We start from the raw sequence: 21,436 nt of genomic DNA, 5'->3' as shown, positions 1-21,436 counted from the left end.
TTTTTTCTTAGTTGGTATATAGTCATGAATAAAATTCAGTAGATGTCATTCAGAGATTGTTTTGGTAGTTGGTCGACAGAAATTGATAAAATATGCCAGTGTTGGAATTTTGGGTCCTCATTGCTAGTCAACTTTATTTATTTTGCTTTCTATAATACTTTGATCTAAGCGTCACTGATCAGAGTTATCAGAGGTACTAGGATTATTATTTAATAAGTCAGACGCGCATTTCATCAACATAAGACTTACCAGTGACGTTCAGACCAAAATATTTATTGAGCCAAAAAAGTACAAAGTTGAAGAGCATTGAAGATAACAAATTCTACAAAGTATTTAACTAATAGTAATATCAAAAGAAATTATTAATCAAAGTTGAGTGTTTTGAATGTTGGACAATTATTGATGGATGTTGTGCGACAGTAAAGTTTAAGTTTTTGAAGGCGAAGCTAGAATACAACACCGTTATCACCTTAGTCTGAAAATGAAGCAAACAATATTAAAATGTCTAATGCAAACAGACTTTGCCGAAAATTAAATTGAAAACAAATGCATGTAGAAATCATAAAAATGATCACGTTGTCAATTATAGTACAAATGCATTGATTTTACCGTTAGTTTGGAACAAAACGTACAATGTTTAAAGCAGCTACACAATACATTTTGTACGTAACACATATACACATAGATCTAATTACAGTTTTAATGGATTTCATGTTGCTCTTCCGAGTGTATATAATAAAGAAAGACCTGATTCATAAATATGAAGTCATATTTTGCCATAATGTTAATGACGATATCACCAATATTTCAACTTATGAGTTCGAATGTCCCTTTTGGTATCTTTCGCCTCTCTTCTTGTTCCGGAAGATGTCATACCTTAGTAGCTAACCTAATCGAAAGAACCAGTCTAAACCATTGTGGTTATCGTCGATCTTCAGTCATCTGATAATGTATCATGTGTTTATCAATTCGCGCATTTTTTTAGGTTTAGCGCAATTAAAATAAAAAACTATTAATGTACATCATTCCTGCAAAAATATCGACATACTTGTAATAAAACAGGTGAAAACTTTATATTTTAAAAGGTCTATTCAATGTTAGAGAGCCAAACCGGCGGAGGTTCCAATGCAGTTACTAAGGGGGAACATTGAAAAGGGCCATATGAGAACTATCGCTAGTGTTTTTTATTTGCTAGACCGGGAAATCAAATCTGGCAAGTTTGGTTCAGTGTTATCCAGTTGTTTCTGTGACAAATATGATTTTTTTTATGTTATTTCAATTCGATCAAATACGGCATATGTAACATTCAAGATAATTAAAATTATCAAACAAACCTGAATGAATAAAGGATTTGAAAAAGAGTTCTACATATACTTTATTATCAGATAAACGTTTCTTTATGAACTTTTTATAAACAAGAATATGTGGTATCATTAGACAACTCTACACTTCAGACCAAATGACACAGAAATTGATCATTACAGTTTACCGTATGGCCTTTTACACTGAGCACAGTTCATACCGTATAGTCAGTTTGAAAGGCTCCGATATGACAAATGTAAAATAATTCAAACGAGAAAACTACCGACCTAATTTATGTACAAAATAATGAACGAGAAACAAATATGTAACACAGCAACAAACGGCAACCACTGAATTACAGGTTCATGTCTTAGTTTAGTTTAAACATCTTTAATTATAGTGGATCGGAAAACAAGTTTTGCAACTAATATTTATCCCTTTCCACTTTGCAGGTGCGAGTGCTGCCTTGTCGCGGCATTAGCCTACTCTTTTTCGAAATCTACAAGGGTGTCTTTAACGTGCAAGAGATAATACTCTCTCTTAACACGGGTTAGCCATTTATCGTCCCCTTCCGACGGACTATCTTCGTTTCCTCAAGACCATACTCGTTAGGACACACACATAAAGAATATGGCGAAATTTTCGTATTGCGGATGCCAAACCCTCGCCTCATTTCTGGGATAGTGCTATAAAATTTCGCTAAGAAATGCTTAACTCATCAGATGGATACAAATTGAAATGCATCTAACAAAAGCATAAAGTAGACTTTGACAGGAACCTGTTCATTCCAATAACAAAAAGACACTCTCAGTCACTGACAGTTAGTTCAAAGCCAGTAACAAATAATAAAAATATTATGCATCTAGCAAGACTTACTATACGACATGTTAACAAAAACATCCACAAAAGCAGGAAACGCACTATAAGAAACATGTTGTACACCTATGGACTTGTTTAATATAAATCATACCTATGTGAACATGGTCTTTTTTGTGTTTATTTTTTATTGTGTGTTTAGCTTTTTTTACTTGTGTATTTTTTTACTGCTTTCGTTTTTCTTAAAAGTATACTTTAAGCCTACATATACATCTTAATAAAATTTGGAAACGAATTTCGAAAGAATAATCCAACTGTATGTGGAAAATGGTAATTTGATCGCACAACTGTAAATCGATGAGGATTTGGGACCGCATATCTTACCATTTTGAAAAATTGCCCAAAAGAAATTTAACTGGATCTTGCTGTATGTCCGATAAGCAGGAGGAATGTAGTAGTAAGAACAAAGATTGGTGCGTTAAAAATCAGAATAAAGATTCAAGGTAAGGTGACATAGCTTCCTGTTAACTTTTAACATTTAAAGTAGCACTTTAAACATACTATTCAGTATGTCGGTCTACTTCAATGCAGTATTGCTATTAATTTTATATTATATAAAAATGCTTACGTCCTGAATATGCATATATTTTTGCCCCTCAACATTAGTCAGCCATCCATCGTCATTATCTTCAGAGCTTGAAAAGAAGTAAGGCTTTCTCCGCCTCATATTTGGACTTAAACCTCGAATTTGACAATAACAGTTATCTCAGTACCAGAATATATGGCACACAAAGGGATTATAATTTTGAAATTATAAATTTCCCCTACCTTATCAGCAATATACCAACTTGACCTGTATATTGGTGTATGGGATATGCATTTCCCAACGTATGCGGTATTCAAGAGCTTGCACAAGCTACTTGAACTTTATCAAAGGTCACCATTACGACTCAAATTTAACATAAATAGGCATCTAAGGAACAGCATCTAAAATAATTTGAATTTTTAAATTGTTAATCAGCCGCCCCCCCCCCCCCCCACACACACACACCTTATCAGCAATATACCTACGTTGATTGAATATGGGATACACAAAGAACTTGCTAATACGAACTAGAAATCAGCTAAGAATTTTAGTGTTTACAAACAAATGTAGAAGAATGAAACAATTACTTTATTCCTTTACATGCACAATTTAACAAACGTATGGACAAAGTGGAATAACAGCAGTAAATAATTTTTAATTTTATATCCTTTTACATGCGGTTATTTCATGTTTTCATTGAAATTTTGCATATCTTTTGATTCTTTTTTCGAAATTGGTTACTTACTTGGCTATTCTATTAATTTTAAAAAGTAAAGATTCTTATTATGTACTGATGTATAAGACGATGTGGTATGATTTCCAATAAGTCAAATCTCCGCCAATAACAAATGACATAGAAGTTTACAACTTGTGGAAAGTTCTCTCATTGGCAATCATATCACATCTTCTTTTTTATATATGTTACTACGCGGCCTTCAACAATAAGCAAAACATACAGAATATTTGAGATAAAGTATGTTCCGAAAGCCATAATCACTTTTTCAGGATATGAGTTTCACCAAACTTTTAGAACTGGTTGAGATTAAACTTATTCTGAGACATATACTTTAATTTGTTCTGAAATTATTGTTTATTTAAACATTTCAATTGCAGTATGTCCTTCTTGTTTGATCTTTATGAACTACAGTCTACTAAATCTAGAGAAGTTCATCAGACGCAGGAAATTTATAAAAGTTTGGTTTCATCTTACAACATCTAACAATGATTACGTTATAGTAAAGATTCAAATACCTATAAAACCCTTTAAGAATGAAGTTTTATATTAAAGAAGGCCTGGTCGATCCATTCTTCAAATTGGTGTACACTTTTTAAATTTCTTACCTGTCTCATATTTTCCCGACCAGTTAATTTCTTTTTCAATAACGTGTTCTCAGTTCTTTTTCATGATTATTGGTCTAAGTCCAATTATGATTGTTTTTTTTTTTAGTCTACAGAAAATGCTACTGTGACGTCATAACCGATGACGATATATGCCAGTGTTCTTGCAATATAATTCTTTTTGTTCAAAATCAAAAAGCTTGGCAATCTTAGCGTTGAAAATTTGACTATCTCGAATGAAGGCATTTCGTATCACATTTGATGAAATGGTAGATTCTTTCTCTGTAATTTAATGGGAAGAATAAAAATTCTCTCTCACAAATTAGAAGATTTCAAACTGTTGTACTGTGGTAATTTACGTGAATGTATTGCCGTTTACAACTCAAATATTTTCAACATTTTCAAAATTAAAAATAGAAATTTGGACATATTTAGATTTTGTGATTTCCTTTAGATATAAAGATTCAACCCACATTGACGATAACTGACTAGATATACTTGTATCAGTCTATTATATGTTGGTCAACACGATCGAGTAAACTGTAAGTTATTTATATGGGCATGAAATTTCTAAACACTATTTAACATCTAGCGTTAGTCTATTCTAATTGTTGTCACAAAATACAGTTTTTAATTTCGATTTTTTAATTACAAATACCAACATGACCAAAGGCGACATGATGGTTTGATTAAAATTATATTATTTTAAAATATAGACATAGGTGTGCAAAACATACCCGTTATATCAAATAAAAAACTAGATTTTCTTTTAAGAGAACCATGGTTTATAATGAAAAAATATATATGTATATGTACGACTCTCAATTACGATGATACTCCGAACTGGAACGCTAAGCTTCAATGATTGGACGTTAAAATTAGTTTTGGATCACGCCGAAGGGCAATTGTGGCAATGTGACGCTATGCCCCTGGTCCTCAATACTCTTCAACTTCGTACTTTATTTGGCCTTTTTAACATGTAACATCGATCGTCACTGACGAGTCTTTGTAGATGAAACGAGCGTCTGGCGTAAATATAATATTTCAATCTTGGTATATATGATCAGTTTATTTATTAAACTGAAGTGCGTTAGTGGTTATGTCGTCGTGCAAAGGATAACATAAACCTTATTATTGTATAGCAATATAATATTTCCCACAGAAAGTAACCAAAAGTTTAACGTGCGATAAATTCCAATATTGCACTAGTGCAATAAATCTTCAAAATTCATGACGTCATCAACGACAAAATCTTAGTTTAAACCAATTTTCACTTTCAAATATTATATTGCTATACAATAAAAAGGTTATTGCATGAATATTGGGGAATATTGTCCCTCGTAGAACATATATTGCACTCGCTAGCTCGTGCAATATAAAATTCTACTCGGGACAATACTTCCCAATATTCATGCAATAACCCTATATTATCAATGTTTGTATGATCAGATGTTGATGAAGAAGTCTATGTGTTTTTTTTCCAGAAAAATTAAAAAGATTGATTTCTCCTTATGACACTGTAATGAGAGACATACATGAAATAAATAATATTTTTGTATTTCATATACTGCAAACGCAGTTTAAAAAGATGCAAAATAAGAAATAATAATTAGTCAAAAACAGCATTGGTGACATAAAATTACATTCCTCTTGATTTTATTATCGAAAAAAATATTATGAAAATATCACCAGTTGATTTCTTTAAAATATGTGTGTAATGCTTTAGTCTTCCTTCTACATTACCAATTTGTTAACCAATACAAAATCAATCATAAACTTATTCATATATTAAACATTAAAAATACAGTGTTTGTCGTATATAAATCGTCCGGGACCTTGGATAAGAGTATAGAAAATTTTCAATAAAAATAGATCTCTTTCACCTTACAACTTGATCCATTTATATATACGTTTGTGTATTTCAAACTTTATCATTCAATCTAAATATATCATAATATTGGGGATATTCTGAATATATGGTACAGACATTTATCTATTATATAATTTTCTGTAAAAGTGCAATAAATAGTCTTCATTATTTTTCTTGATTACAAATGTGTCTTATTTATTTTTGGGGGTTTAATATTGTGTTTTTATATTTGAAATTGGGAATAACAAATACGTTTTACCATTCTACAAATCACCTCAAGTACAAACGAAAGCAAAAAATAATAAAGCATATACAACAACATATAATAAACAAATATGTTTCATCAATATGTTTTAAAAAGTGATAATAATATTTTTTATCTAATTGTATATTTGAACTTATTTCGTTCAGGAATAGCCACATGTTCGAATGAATTAATAGCAGCAAACTGAAAACTTCATGTAGGAATTTCGAAGTGAAATAAGACATTAAATGTTCTTAAGCTGTCTTGTTGTTATCAACCATACATGATTGTTATCAGCCATGCATGTTTTGTTTATATCTAAAACAACTAATGTCACCATTGAAACTGTGAAAATAACGACCTGGACTTTTGGCATATTCATTTTACATTTATTGTCAAGTTTTATAACCTGCAGATTGAATTGTTACCAATATTTCTAGATAAGGAGGGCGAAGATGATTGGTTGATATCAGTCGATATGTGTACTTAATCAGCAAACATCAGTTTGAATATTTTTACATTTGTCATTTCGGAGATTTTTCATCATAAATTTATTTCATAGAAGAACGAATATAATGAGAATGTAGATTATATATTATTTTTTTATAACAAAACGGTATGATAAAATAACACAATATAATGCATTGACAGTACTGCTACAAATGATAGTGAAAATTAATGATAAAACAGTTTATACATGTATACGTCTGATATAATGGTTATGTTGACCAAATAAACAGAACCTTGTATTTCAGTGGTTGTCGTTTGCTTATGTGTTACATATTTGTTTTTCGTTCATTTTTTAAATGTTAATAAGGCCATTTGTTTTCTCGTTTGAATTATTTCACATTGTCATATCGTTGCCTTTTATATCTGACTATGCGGTGTCTGCTTTGCTCATTGTTGAAGGCTGTACGGTGCCCTATAGTTGTTAATGTCTGTGTCGGTTTGGTCTCTTGCGGACAGTTGTCTCATTGGCAGTCATACCACATCTTCTTTTCTATATTTCTCTGTCGATCTACTGTTCGTATCGACATAAAAGTATTATTGTATACTCAAATTGTTATGGATAGATAAACAATATAAACTGCATGTGTTTTTTATAAATATAAATATTATTTGTTTTGCAGTTCTACTGTTAATAAAAACAAAATACAAAATATAAAAGATAATATGGGAGGATGTATTTCCAAGAACAACTATATGGTATAATATGATAATTATATACATCTATAGATGCATCATATAGTTCCGATATAGTTTATTTCTTAAACGCAAGTTTCGTAATCGTTAGAGCCTATGCTTGTGTTTTAGATCACTAACAAATGAAATAAAAAGATTTTTTAGTTCATACAATTAGTTTGAATATGAGCATGAATAGTATTTTACAACCTGTTAAGTTCAATAAAATCATCATCTTCATCAACCATGAAAACTCATATGATAGACATGTATGTTTGTATAGCACACAAACAATTTCTGATCAGCACTTTATATTGAATAGTATGAAAAAAAACTTTCAAATTTTAGACAGCGACTCCGACTGATCACATTACGGACTAGTGAGACGTTCATGAACATACGCCAGAAACAAGCCTTTTTTGTTTTGTTTTCCTCAATTACATAACTTGAAGTACAGAAAAAAACATATCCAAGCGTAATTTCGAGGAGAATTACGTTATTTTATCATACATGTTCATTTATTAAAGTAGACAAAATTAACAATTTAATTATATATAAATTAAAATGTAATTACACAATCTCATCTCAACGCATTTTTACAGTCAATGATTGCAAAATATATTTCATAGTCATGGGAAAATTGTATTACAATTGTAGAAATATTTTACTTCTTTTGTCTATGATAGGGTTGACGATAACGCAAATGAGTTAAATTTTCCCATTGTTGAGGGTATCACTAGCCCAGAAGTCAACACTTCTATAAATATCTATAACGAATATCAATTATATGGTCATTTTTATAATTTTCCAGTTTACAAAACAATGAATTTTTCAAAATTGCTAAGGATTTTCCTATTCCAGACATAGAATACCTTAGCCGTATTTGGCACAACTTTTTGGAACTTTTGGTCTTCAACTTTGTCTTTTTTTTTTTTTGGCTTTAAACTATTTTGATCTGAGCGTCACTGATGAGTCGTAGGAAGACGAAACGGGCGTATGGCGAATTAAATTATAAGCCTGGTACCTTTGATGACTATAATAATTACAAATGCAGGCATTACCATAGAAATATAATCTAAGCTTACAAGTCAAGAATGTTTCATCTTTATTTACCTAATTTTACCTGGGCAATTGTGTATCAAACAATTCAAAAGTGACTATCTGTTTTCCGTGAGATATACACGTGCTATTTGTTTTCAAATTGACATTATTACAATACATGTGTACATTTCAATAGGCAATTAACTACTTCGGATTAAAGAACTGATATTAGAAAGCAGGATCAAAAAATAGGAACGCTAGATGCACATTTCGTCAACAATGATTCATCAAAGACGCTTGAATTCAAAACGTTAGAAAGGCCAACATAAAAGGAAGTTTACGTTGTACACTGAATAAAATTGTAATCATGACAATATCAATGGTTATTCATGTCAACATAGAAGTGCTGACTTATTTGCTTTGCTTTACCCTTATTATCACATCTGGACTTGAAATCATAAAACTTTACTCAATGCTTAGAGCACAGAAATCATGCTTGCAATATGAAATCCAACATTTTGATTGGTTGATTTTGGAGTATGAGAACAAAAAACTGAATCTAAAGTTTTATGACTTGAAGGCCTGAACTGCCATATGGTTATGGGCATCGCAGTAAGTACCCTTTTATCAACTGACGAATAAGATATTTATAAATAGCCTTTGTTTATAAGTCTTATTATTTTAAAGGGAGGTAATAACGTAAAACGTCGGTCAAGGAAAAACATTCTTCCATTACAAAGATGCATCAATGATATACACGTCTGGATAACACCAGATATAGAATTAGAGGAATTCAATGACATCGTTCGATCAGCATATAGCATGTTGTATCGTTTAGCGACAAATATAGCTCAGTTCGATAAAAGATTTCAACATGATAAAATCATAGGTGTTGGAAGTGCGTTCGATGGAACGAAAATAAAAGAGCTGAACGAAATGGACTTTGTTTTACATGTAAACGTTCCAACTGATAGTACAATACTTGTCGCTGGTGACGATCCATGCCGAGCTCACATTTCAGTCAGTGAAGGTTCAAAAGAACAATGGAAAGATATGTGTGACTTTTCCGGTTATTTGCGTGATAACTTGTTGATTCCTTTTAAAGTGTTATGTGTTCTTAGGAGTTTATTGATAAAAGCTATAGAAGAAATTAATTCAAATACAGATAAACAAAAGATAATCCGCGACTCTGGGGAACTAAGTTTGGCGTCAAACCAAATTGACGGATCTGGACCTAATGAAATAGTCTACATGCAGTGGATGTCAGCTAATTCTAAAAAAGTCACACAAATATCTATTGATATAGTATTTGCTTTTAGGTGCGATAAAGAAATACTTCTTGACATTCGGGATAATATCCGCAAAGATGTTTGGGAGTTTATTTGGACAGAATCAGAAGGAGTCGGCTTAGTTACTCCATCACGCGGTAGTAATAAGCGTTGTAGGTTATGTTCAAAGAGGGTGTGTCCTTGTTGGGTTTTCCAGTTCTCAGATATTGAATGCAAAATGGTAAATAAAACAATACAAAACAATCAATGGAAATGCTATCGGGTACTAAAATATATATGCCAATCTGATTTTGCAATAAAGAATCACACAACCCTTAAATGTCTCAGTTCCAATATGATTAAAAACATAGTTCTAGAACATGATCACAAATGCTTTGGAAAGAATACACAGGAGTGTTTCATTGATATTGTCAATCGTTTATATTCAGGAGCTATTGATTGTTTTTTACCGAAGTTCATACTACCCAAAACAAACATTGGGTGTTTTGATGAGGAGACATTATGTCCTAAACCACCAGATCAGATCATTTCCAACCTTTTTGAATTTGTTCACCGACTCAAGGCATCGGATATAAAACACTATAGTTTAACACAAGAACTTCAGTTCATTCAACGTCATTTACATATCAAGTTTGGGCAAATAGATCAGTCCTATTGACCAGAATTTACCGTACTTATTTATCATTTCTCCTTGTTTTATATTCTGGTTTACATTTTTCATATATGATGGCTATTTATACATAATGTAAAAATAAAAATGTCTTACATCAATAGTTATAGAAACTTTTCAACTTTTGAAACTGATACTGTGCAATTCAAATTCAACCACAACATATACAATAGTTTGTATTGAATACCTAGGAATACTTTTGATGTTGATATGTATCTATTTTGTTTACTTAACTACTGTGGATTTAATTATTTTCGTGGACAATAATTTTTGTGAATTAAGGAAAACTTACCTCTATCTACGACAGCCACGAAAATTGGTATCCAACGAATAATAATGAAACCACAGTAATGATATATTCTTTAGTGTGTCGCTGGTTGTTTTTTGTTTGCGTTTTTGCTTCGTTTTTTTCTATACGTGTTTTTTTATTGTTTGTTTGTTTGTCTTAGTAGTACACGTTTGCTATATTTTTTTGTCATATTATCTAAAAGTCAATATTTTGACTACAACAAAGTAGCGTATTGTTGTCACCGGGAATGTCGATTTTACTGTTACTACAAGGGTGAAAGCATTAGGTTAAAAAAAATGTTCAGAACAATATAATTTAATTATGATAAATGATCAAGAAATAACACCTCTTTTTTATTAACCTACCTGAACAACAAGAAATGATTAATTGTGACTTGAAATCGAGTCTATAACAATATTTTTGTGAATAGAAGAGAAAGTCAAATGACTAGTTTTCTGAAAAGGGACTAAGATTGAACGAACAAAAACAGTGAGAGCTTTATAGAAAGTGGATTTACAAAGATACCTGACATATCACATGCCAAATGATGTTATTCGTGACAAAAATAAAAGGTATCATAAACATAGACTTGTATTTTTATAGTATGATTATAGACTTTAATTGTGCGTTAACTATTAGTTTCTTCCAAGTTTATTTACTTCTTCCGGTTAATACCACATGCCAATCCTTAATTTTATCTCAAGTCATTTCGTCGGTAATCGGCAAATACCTCAATTTATAGAAAAAGAAGATATAGTAAAATTACCAATAAGACAAATCTTTACAAGAGACCATATGACATTGAAATTAACAAATATAAATCACGGTACGGCCTTCAACAGGGAACTAATAGTTCACCAGCAGTGGTATCGACCCAGTGATGTAAAGAAAGGAAAACAACACGTTTATTAATTTAATGCGCCCGAAGCGCTTTTCTGGATTTACCTTCATCAGGAACGCTCAAAGCCAAACATTTGAAATCCGAAGATGTACAAGTACCGAAACCGTTGTAGAGCTGTATGTCAAAAATACCTAAAATAAATAGCCAAACTCATCTTAAGCCAACTTTGCCTGAGGAAGTTGAAACCTTAGTTTCTTAATAATTTCAAAATTCATAAACGGACAATTTTAGTTAAGTTTGTGAAATCATGCCAGTACCGAAGTACTGACTTCTTGGCTCGGGGACTGATTGTCCACCAGCAGAGGTATCGACTCAGGGATGTAAAAATAAAATTGAAAACAACACGTTTAATAATTTCTTGCGTCCGAAGCGCTTTTCTGGATCTACCTTCATCAGGAACGCTCAAAGCCGAACATAAGTGTTATATCTTTAAAAAGGATCAGTACATTTGGGCATTTCACTTATAGATATATGTGATTTATAATTGAATTCAAAATTTATTGCGAGGTTTTTATTAATGCAAATAACACGACTGGGTGAGTATCGCATTTATAAAAAAATCGCATTATGATATCTGATACATATAACTATTTGCAGATTTTCCTGAAATAATAATGATAAATGGACGAAATAATTTCTGAACTTATGTTATTTTTTAATGGTAAAATTTGAGTTCAAATATATTTTTTGATGAGAAAAAGGGTTAGTTTTTAAAGGATATTTTCCTAAGTCGAAGTATATGATGAACAGATATCTTTTACTAATGCCCTAACAAAGAGCTTATAAAACATCTTATATACAAACTATCAGAAAATTTTCTATTAATATAGTCTATAGTAATCGAAAGAAAACGGAAAGTATGAAATTTATTTTACTTATACATACTAGTACTTGTTTACACTGTATTAAATCTAAATATTTCAAATATTTTTCGTTCTGCAAAAAAATCGTTTTCAATGCCGGGAAACCTTTATAAAATTTAAACGGATGTACTAATGGTATGAGGTTGATATCTACAGAAGTGCCTTTTGTAGAACGCAACTGATTTAGAACGACAAGAAACGATTTAGTTAATATTTCCTATCGTTTATCAATGACAACTAGAAACGATCAAACAAATTGTTTTAAGGCTCAAAATAGATTTAAATTATAGAATTATCCATTATTTTTATTTTACAGAAAGCTAAATGCACTTTTAAAGTACATTAGCACAAAGAAACATGTATTTGTTAAAATAACATTCCTTATCATAAAACCACAACCAATAAATGCATCCAAGACTTAACCTTGCATCATATATGTTTTATAAATATCCATCTAAGAATATAAATAGTTAACACAGTTTTTTTGCAATGGAAAATTATTTGTTGCTTGATTAAGATAACGGAACTAGTAAATTTGGTTATTTTAATGACACTTAGGTTTTTATTAGGCAATACTACATGTACCTTTAGCCAATATTCTCTTTGTCTGCATTCTCACATCATACAGCAGTGGTATATTCTCACAAACCAATCTCACTTTGAAAAAAGATGTGTTTTTGTGTTTCCTTAATTTGTTGACAATTTTTGTGATTGTGATTAAAAATAAAACAATGTTGACTGGTGTACCCCTATTTTCTTCATTTTTCCCTCTTTTTTTTTTGTGTTTGTTTTGTTCACACGTTGTTGTCAATATAATGGAATGGTATGCGACTGTCATTCAATGAGAGCTATGTTATGTTCATGTATTTAGTTTATTTGTTATTCGCATCGGACTTTGTCTAATTCTAAGTTCGTTTCTGTGTGTTTTACATTTTAATGTTGGCCGTCATTTTCTTGTATTTAATGCGTTTCCCTCGGTTTTGGTTTATGACCCGGATTTGTTTTTGTCTATCGATTTATGAGTTTTGAACATCGGTATACTGTTGCCTTTATTTAACCTTGCTATACAACCTGGTTTAATCCACCATTTTCTACAAAACAAGATGACTGTACAAAGTCAGGAATATGAAAGTTGTTGTCCATTCGTTTGATGTGGTTAAGCTTTTGTTTGCCATTTTTCAAGGAATTTCCGTTCTGAATTTTCCTCAGAGTTCAGGTTTTTGTGATTTGACTTCTTCTTAACTTATCAGCATGCAAATGAAGTTCTACATCCTTTTTTTATTAACTAACTGTTCGTATGTTAAACAAGTGGATCTTTATGCTGATTGCTGTAGAATATGTATGTATCAGAATTCGATAATTTTAGTACATCTTTTTCTTGTTTCTTAATTATCACCGAATGAGAATTCCCACCAACTTATCACGAGTAATATAATTAATTATTATATTACCATCAATCTTCGAGATAGCAAATGTTTAGTAAATTACCAGTTTATATCGCATTTGTTGTTGTTAAAACTGAACTACACAATTAACAACAATGCTTATGCTATACATGTATGTTGCATATTTATATATATATAATTATATATATATATATACCTTTCATTGCTTTATGCCGTTTCATATATTAAAATCGTTAGCTTTAAAAATCAAAGTTAGAGCAAACCTAGATACAAAGCACACAGCAGTCGCTAACAGAGTGAGAAGTATTGATCATATAAAAAAGAAGATGTGGTATGATTGCCAAAGAGACAACTGTCCACAAGAGACCAAAATGACACAGACATTAACAACTATAGGTCATCGTACGGCCTTCACCAATTAGCAAAGCCCATGCCGCATAGTCAGCTATAAAAGGCCCTGATATAACCAAACGAGAAAACTAACGTCTCTTGTTCTTTTTTGGTATCCTTGTTTTAATTTAGACATTGAGGTGGTCCTATGTTAATACAAAATTTCTAGAATTCAAATATTTGTTCCATAATATTAATTTCAGATATTTTTCCAACAAACATTGTATGACCATCACATTGAGGATGATCAGTGAAGAAACAATAAATTGTTTTATTTTCAGTATATATTAACAATATTTATTCATCAACCACTATTATAATACATTTTATTTTGTACTTGTTTTTCTGTGAATCGAAAATAATTATAAATATTGTCATGGTAATTGTGTTCCATCTCTATTACTTCGTCGGTATCCTATTACCTTTCAAGATACATTTTTTTCTGTTATATTTACAAAAGAGGGACGAAAAATACCAGAGGGACAGTCAAACTCCTAAATCGAAAATAACCTGACATTGCTATGGCTAAAAATAAAAAGTACAAATAGACAATCAATAGTACACACAAAACAACATAGAAAACTTAAGAATACACAACACGAACCCCGCCAAAAACTAGGGGTGATCTCAGGTGTTCTAAATCTCAAACAATTTTATTTTTACAATATTATTGACTGGAATATGCATGCTCTGTTGACGAGAATGTCGCTTCGACTCCAGAACACTTTGACAAAAAAAAAAAAGCAATGCGGGAAACCAAAGAGCTCAGATATTCTCATTTATTAGGTGCATGTTAAATGGCGCAGTTTTTACTTATTAGAACATAACCTGGTTATCTAGTGTCGGGATTAAAAAAACATATGTTTATTTTGTTAGATATAATGCAAGCAGTTGATTGATAATAGAACAATGAGGTTTTAAGAAATAATATCTTTTTTTTTTGTTATTGTAATATAAACTATGGAGTAGATTAAAAAAGAGAACAAAAAAGTGTAATACGTTTGTGTTTAGACAAATATAAAGTTTGCATATATAATGAATATTCTTTTTTAATATCTTCCTGAAATTCATTTCTCTAGACGATTTACAAAATGTTACTTTCGAAACATTAACAATTTAAGTCAGCACTCTATATTGATATGGTTACACACATTAAACTGAGTCATTAGGTATTGCATGCATGTATAGGAAGAAGAAGTCGTATTCTTCTAACAAAGAAATATCAATAAAAAAACAAGGTAAATTTAGGAAAAATTGAATACTAAATTGCAAGGGAAGCTTACTAAGGATGATTTATTCTACGGCGGATTTAATTGAAGTTATTCTTTACTAATTATAGAATATGCTAGTCAATGATATTGATGTGCTGTCGTTAAAAATATAACTGTAAACTGCGGAAGATATAATTTTTATTTCAATTTAAATATTTTGGTATGAAGTACTCCAGGGAAGTTCAGTAAATATATTACTTCCATAGTTACTCTATATTTAGTAACTGTTTACTAATTTTAGATTGGTGACCCGTCAGTTGTCAGAATTAGAAGATATCATTCCATTTCTTTAATTAAATTTCCTGATAACAGGACAAGGAACATCCTTATGAGAATTACTGATGTAATAAAACGAATTGATTGTCTCTTCAATTTGTAGATGTCCATCCTGGTTTCTATGTTGTATTATAGTAAAATGACAGACCAGTTAAGACCCTGATATTTAATCCTTATCTGAATACGACTGAGACAAGTTCCTGTTAGCATTTGTTTAAAATGTCTAACAATGTCATCGTTTTGAATAGTTTGAATTGTTTTACATTGTCATATCGGACCCTTTTATAGCTGACTATGCGGTATGGGCTTAACTAATTGTTGAAGGCCGTACTGTAACCTATAGTTGTTCATGTCTGTGTCATTTTGGTCTCTTTTGGACAGTTGTCTCATTGACAATCATACCACATCTTCTTTTTTCATATATTAACTTTTTATGTTTTAAATATTTTATAATTTTTCTTGTCATATCTTTTTCTTTTGAGACTGCTGATGGAAAATGGCAAAAGACTAGACGGTTACAAAATAGCCACTAAACCTATGTTTCCTAAATTCGTTAAAGTAAATCAAATACAAATCAATATGAAATATCACAAAAAATTAATATAGATAAACCTTTAGAATATTATCGAAGAAAAAAAACTACAAAAAAGCCTATGACATACGCTGTATAGTAAGCACTTTTTGTGCTGACATGAATTATTATTGATATGGTTATATTTCTGAATTAACTGTTTACAAATTTTTTTTTGTAAATACTAAGGCTTGTCTACCTCAGGCATAAATTACCCTAGCTGTAAAACTTTTAGGAATTTTGGTCCTCAATGCTCTTCAACTTCGTACTTTATTTGGACTTATTAACTTTTTTGGGTTCGGGCGTCACTGATGAGTCTTTTGTAGTCGAAACGCGCGTCTGGCGTATGTACAAAATTTAGTCCTGGTATCTATGATCAGTTTATTTGAATATGTTCCTGAATTATTTAATAGAAATGAAAGGCAACACTGACTTTTTGATTATGAATACCGATCCAGAATAAGCACTTATATTAGGTAAATAGTTATCAAAGGTACCAGGATTATAATTGAGTATGCCAGACGCGCGTTTCGTCTACATAAGACTCATTAGTGACGTTCATATCAAAATATTTATAAAGCCAAACAAGTACAAAGTTGAAGAGCATTGAGGATCCAAAATTCCAAAAAGGTTGGACCAAATACGACTAAGGCAATCTATTGTGGGATAAGAAAATACTCATTTTGTTCGAAAAATTCAAAATTTAGTAAACAGGAAATTTATAAAAATGACCACATTATTCATATTCATGTCAAGACAGAAGTATAAATCATACATCATGTGCCATTTTTTTTTGTTCTCCACGGACAATAGACTGTTAAAAAATGTTTCACAGAATTCTATGCATATTTGGTCTGAAGAAACAAAGTGTATATATATTTAAATACAACCAATTATTCAATAACATATCTACCGTGTCAGATCAAAACGAAAAAACGCAAAGAAATTCAATACGGAAAGTCCCTAATTAAACGACAAAATTAAAAGCTCACAAACATCAAATGAAAGGAAAAGAACTGTTATATTCCTGACTTGGTACATGGAGTTGTGACATAACATTTGAAAAAGGTTCATTACTGTGCTAATACTTTTTAGTTTATAAAGATTCAACGATATGATATCATTTTCCAAAATAAGTTATTTGCATTCCATCGCCACAATATAAAAAGAAGATGTCTGCAATCAATAAAATATGAAATGAAGCAATATCATCATACAAATTTTAAGTCTCAAATTATTCATCGTCTTGTTATTTCAAAATAAGGATTGATAATAGATATTTGAAAACAGAAATATTATTATGCAAAAACCTTGATATACTGACCTTGCAATGTCGGATACTAAATAACATTTTCTATAAAATTACGACCGGTAATGAAATTGACAAAAGTTCTATTATTTCTGTAGTCTATTTTCAAAAACATTTTGTATTTGTCATGTTTTCGAAGTTCAATTAATATCCATTCAAAAGTATATTGATGGTTTTCAATTTGTAAGTAAATTTAAATTATGTAAAATGAAAACAGCTTATAATTGATTCTGAATTTAAAAAAAGGTTCGAAAGGACACAAAGCTATTAAAACAAAGAGTAAATTAAAATTACCTTTAAGGGTAATATAGATACTGAAACAGTAAGACCATCACATACGTAAAGTTTAAATGAGTTATATAATAATAAATCTAAATAATTGATAAAGTTTACTTTCCTTTAATGTCAGTAAATTTTCTGATTATGCTTCTAGTAACTATTCCAACCTGTACACACTTACTTCTGTTGTGCTTTGCTCCTATTTGTTGATATTTTTATCGATTTATTATGTTTTCCCGGGGTGTATGTTGTTATACAACTCGTTTGTTCACACCTCTCTTCATGTTTGAACTCTTCCTTAAAAAAAAATAGTGTGCATGATACATAGATAGTCGTTACGAATCATTAACACATTGTCAAAGAACCCTGTTTAACTCACTCATAGCATTAGGGTTGTTCATTTTTTGGTTATCTTATTACTCATTTAAGCATGTTGTGCACTATTCAAATCTACCCCCAAAAAATAAAACCAACGGTATCATAATAACAAGGTGAAACGTTAAGAAAAATATAATTGTTGGTCAAGTTTGGTTTTTCTTTGCAAAAAAAAAGTATTGGGTCATCCTTAATATAATGAGCCAAAATTCACGACTGAGTTGCTGAATTTTAACACAAAATGATTATAAAAATAATCATCTTGTTTTTCTTACAAATAAGTTTGAATTATTTGAGAAAAAATTTCTTCACTTTACTATTACATTTTGTATAACAGCTTCAATATGAAGTTGAAAGTTTAGTACATGATAAAAGAAAAACTGACGACATTCCATACAAATGGGAACTCGTCATTCTTTTGAAAAATTGTATTACTGTGTTAAAAGCGCAGAAGTCCTGTGATTTATATTGACAAGGTGTCACGTTTCATTACTAAAACGTTCATTTATAGCATATGAAACAATATATCTTCATTTAGCTCTATAGAAGTTTGAAGTTACATGAACTTTTAATATGTTTTATTTCAAGTCTAAATGTTGTTTTTTGTTTTCTTCAATGTAAACATTTTCAGAATTTCAACCGTTTACAGAAAGAGAAGTACATTCTGTTATTGTGGAATTTAACTACAAACAATTTATTTAGTACACATTAGATAATTTATTGTATATATAAGGTGTCACAAATTTGAAACAATGATTTGTTCAGAAATTAGACTATACAGAAAGGTATCAAAAAAATATTGACGAAAGAATGCACTAAACTTATACAATATGATATACACCGTTTCCGTAAAGCTTTACAAAATGAAACCAAAACATTACAAATTGCACGCGTCCTAAGTGCTTTTCTGAATTAACCTTGAACAGAAATGCTCAAAGCCAATTATTTCAAAGCCAAGATTGTAAGAGAACCTGCACTATTGAGAAACTTAACAAAATTACTAATGCAAAAAGAATCTTAAAAAAAACGTGTAATCTATCAATTTTGCCCAGGGAAGTTGTTGTATATTAGTTTCTCACATTCTTTCGACAAAAAACACTTGACTGATTTGTTTATTTATAAACATACATTATTTCTAGTGTTAATGAGAAACATTTTTAACAGACATTTTGGGAGTCAGATGCACTCTTCATATGCTTTGATAATCGCAAATAAATAGATATATTTTGATTAGACTTTCAATTGGAAGCATACAAAATAATATTTAACAATTACACTTTTTTCGATAGTTTGATATGCAGTCTAAATGCTCAAATCCATCTTTGTCGTCTTTTGATGAGTAATTGATAAATAACAGAATACAGATTAAACCACTAACGGTATTTCAGAGTTTAACGTTGCCAAGCGCACACGACCAAGCAGAACATTCAATGACAAATCAGTATGCCAAAGTACGGGAAATTTGTTTATTGAACTATTGACCGAGGTAATAGTCCTTGAACCATTGACTGTTGACTGGAATAAGATTAAAAAAATGTCTGCTTTTTTAAAATACTTTTTGCAAGATATTACACTGGCTGATCCGTGCATATCATTCGATTTTAATTATCAAGAAAATTATGCCAATCATGGATCCCAGAGTAACAACATACACTTTTCTGTTTCTGCTTCCAAAGCTTATACAAATGATAGAGGTACCTGACAATGCACACTGCTTGCTTTGTGGTTGTTGCTTTTGGGTTGTTGCTTTTTTGTGCGTGCAGCTTACCAAAAACAACGAATTCCGAGGTAACAAAAATGAATTATTTAATTTGAAAATATTTCAGGTATGTTCAGCTAGGAACATTACAGCCATTTAGTAATAACACATATTGTGTGAGCAAATTAACAAAAATAATCAATTCTAAGGTAAAATATACAAAACAAAACATGAATTTCAATCTTATGTTCTGAAAGTATTCTATTGAAGTTCACTTAGACAATGGCTTAGTTCTATTAAGTATATTGCTTACCTATATAAAGTAATCATTGCCAATCATTAAATATGCTTCTCAATAGTATTACTATGAAGTTTTAAGGTCTTCAAATATAAATGTACACTGCAGAACATATTCATGATATTAGATGATCTACTTTTTGCAATTTAATCGTTTGATTTGATGGTACTCCAGGGAAGTTCAGTAAAGATATTTCTTCCATAGTTACTCTATATTTAGTAACTGTTTACTAATTATAGATTAGTAACTCTTCAGTTGGCAATAGCAGAATATATCATTGCATATCTTTAATTAGACTTCCCGATAACAGCACATGGAACATCCTTATGAGAGTTACTAGGGTGATAAAAAATAATCATTGTCTCTTGAATTCAATAACTTTCATCCTTTTTTCCAAATTTGGTTGATTATATTAAAAGGCAGACTAATAAAGAACAAGATATTTGATTATTATCAAAATACGACATAAATAACTGAGACAAGTTTCTATCAGCCTGTGCTTCAAATGTCGTACAATGTTATTGTTTGGTTGGAAAAAATACTGTTTTCGTATCTTATAACACATTGTTAAAAAAATTTATTAATTCTAAAGAGAAAAGTTGGTTTTTAACTAGTAGTCTACATCATTGCTATAAAACTTATGATTCGGTATTATTTTGCTTTGCTTTGTTTTGCTTTTATTTTTTTATATATATAAACAAATGGAAACTTGTGAGGATGAAAAAGATCGATATAAACGTCTGAATAATTTTGAAGAATTTTAATTCATGTAAAACATCCCATACCAAAACCATCGAAAACAAAACAAGTTGTATTCAGACAATATCACCCTATGAAAATTTTGTACTAGTTTTATAACTGACGGAACTAAAACACGCTTTAAATTAAGTGTTTGTTATTAAATAAAACAAAATATAACATGACTAAAGCAGCAGTCGTTAATATATCTTTACAATTCGCCGTTTAAGCATCTAATGCAATTAAGGTAAAATTAGTAAATCAACACTGTGTTATTGGTTTAATAGTACATTATGAACAATGTAAATTCAACCAATGAAGTTTTCGGTTTGGTTTTACGAGAACAATGAGATTGGCTTCTAAATTAGTTAGTTTGAGCTTTCTTGATGCAGGTCAATCAGAAAAATCGATCACAATGAGGTTTTTATTCGTT

The 21,436-nt window shown here is 30.5% G+C and overlaps 1 protein-coding gene across 1 annotated transcript; it reads left to right on the top strand.

Moving 5' to 3' along the window:
- The first annotated feature begins 4,500 nt into the window (after positions 1-4,500).
- On the top strand, positions 4,501-10,441 carry LOC143075534 (uncharacterized). Its single transcript, XM_076250973.1, has 3 exons — positions 4,501-4,584; positions 7,287-7,362; positions 9,067-10,441. Exons 2-3 carry the CDS (start codon positions 7,330-7,332, stop codon positions 10,324-10,326), a joined length of 1,293 nt encoding a protein of 430 aa, XP_076107088.1. The 5' UTR covers positions 4,501-4,584; positions 7,287-7,329; the 3' UTR covers positions 10,327-10,441.
- Positions 10,442-21,436: the final 10,995 nt, after the last annotated feature.

Source organism: Mytilus galloprovincialis, chromosome 5 (genome assembly GCF_965363235.1).
Source record: "Mytilus galloprovincialis chromosome 5, xbMytGall1.hap1.1, whole genome shotgun sequence".
Taxonomy (NCBI): Eukaryota; Metazoa; Mollusca; class Bivalvia; order Mytilida; family Mytilidae; genus Mytilus; species Mytilus galloprovincialis.
Note: the sequence above shows the minus strand (reverse complement) of the source record. Positions and strands in the feature narration are given on the sequence as shown.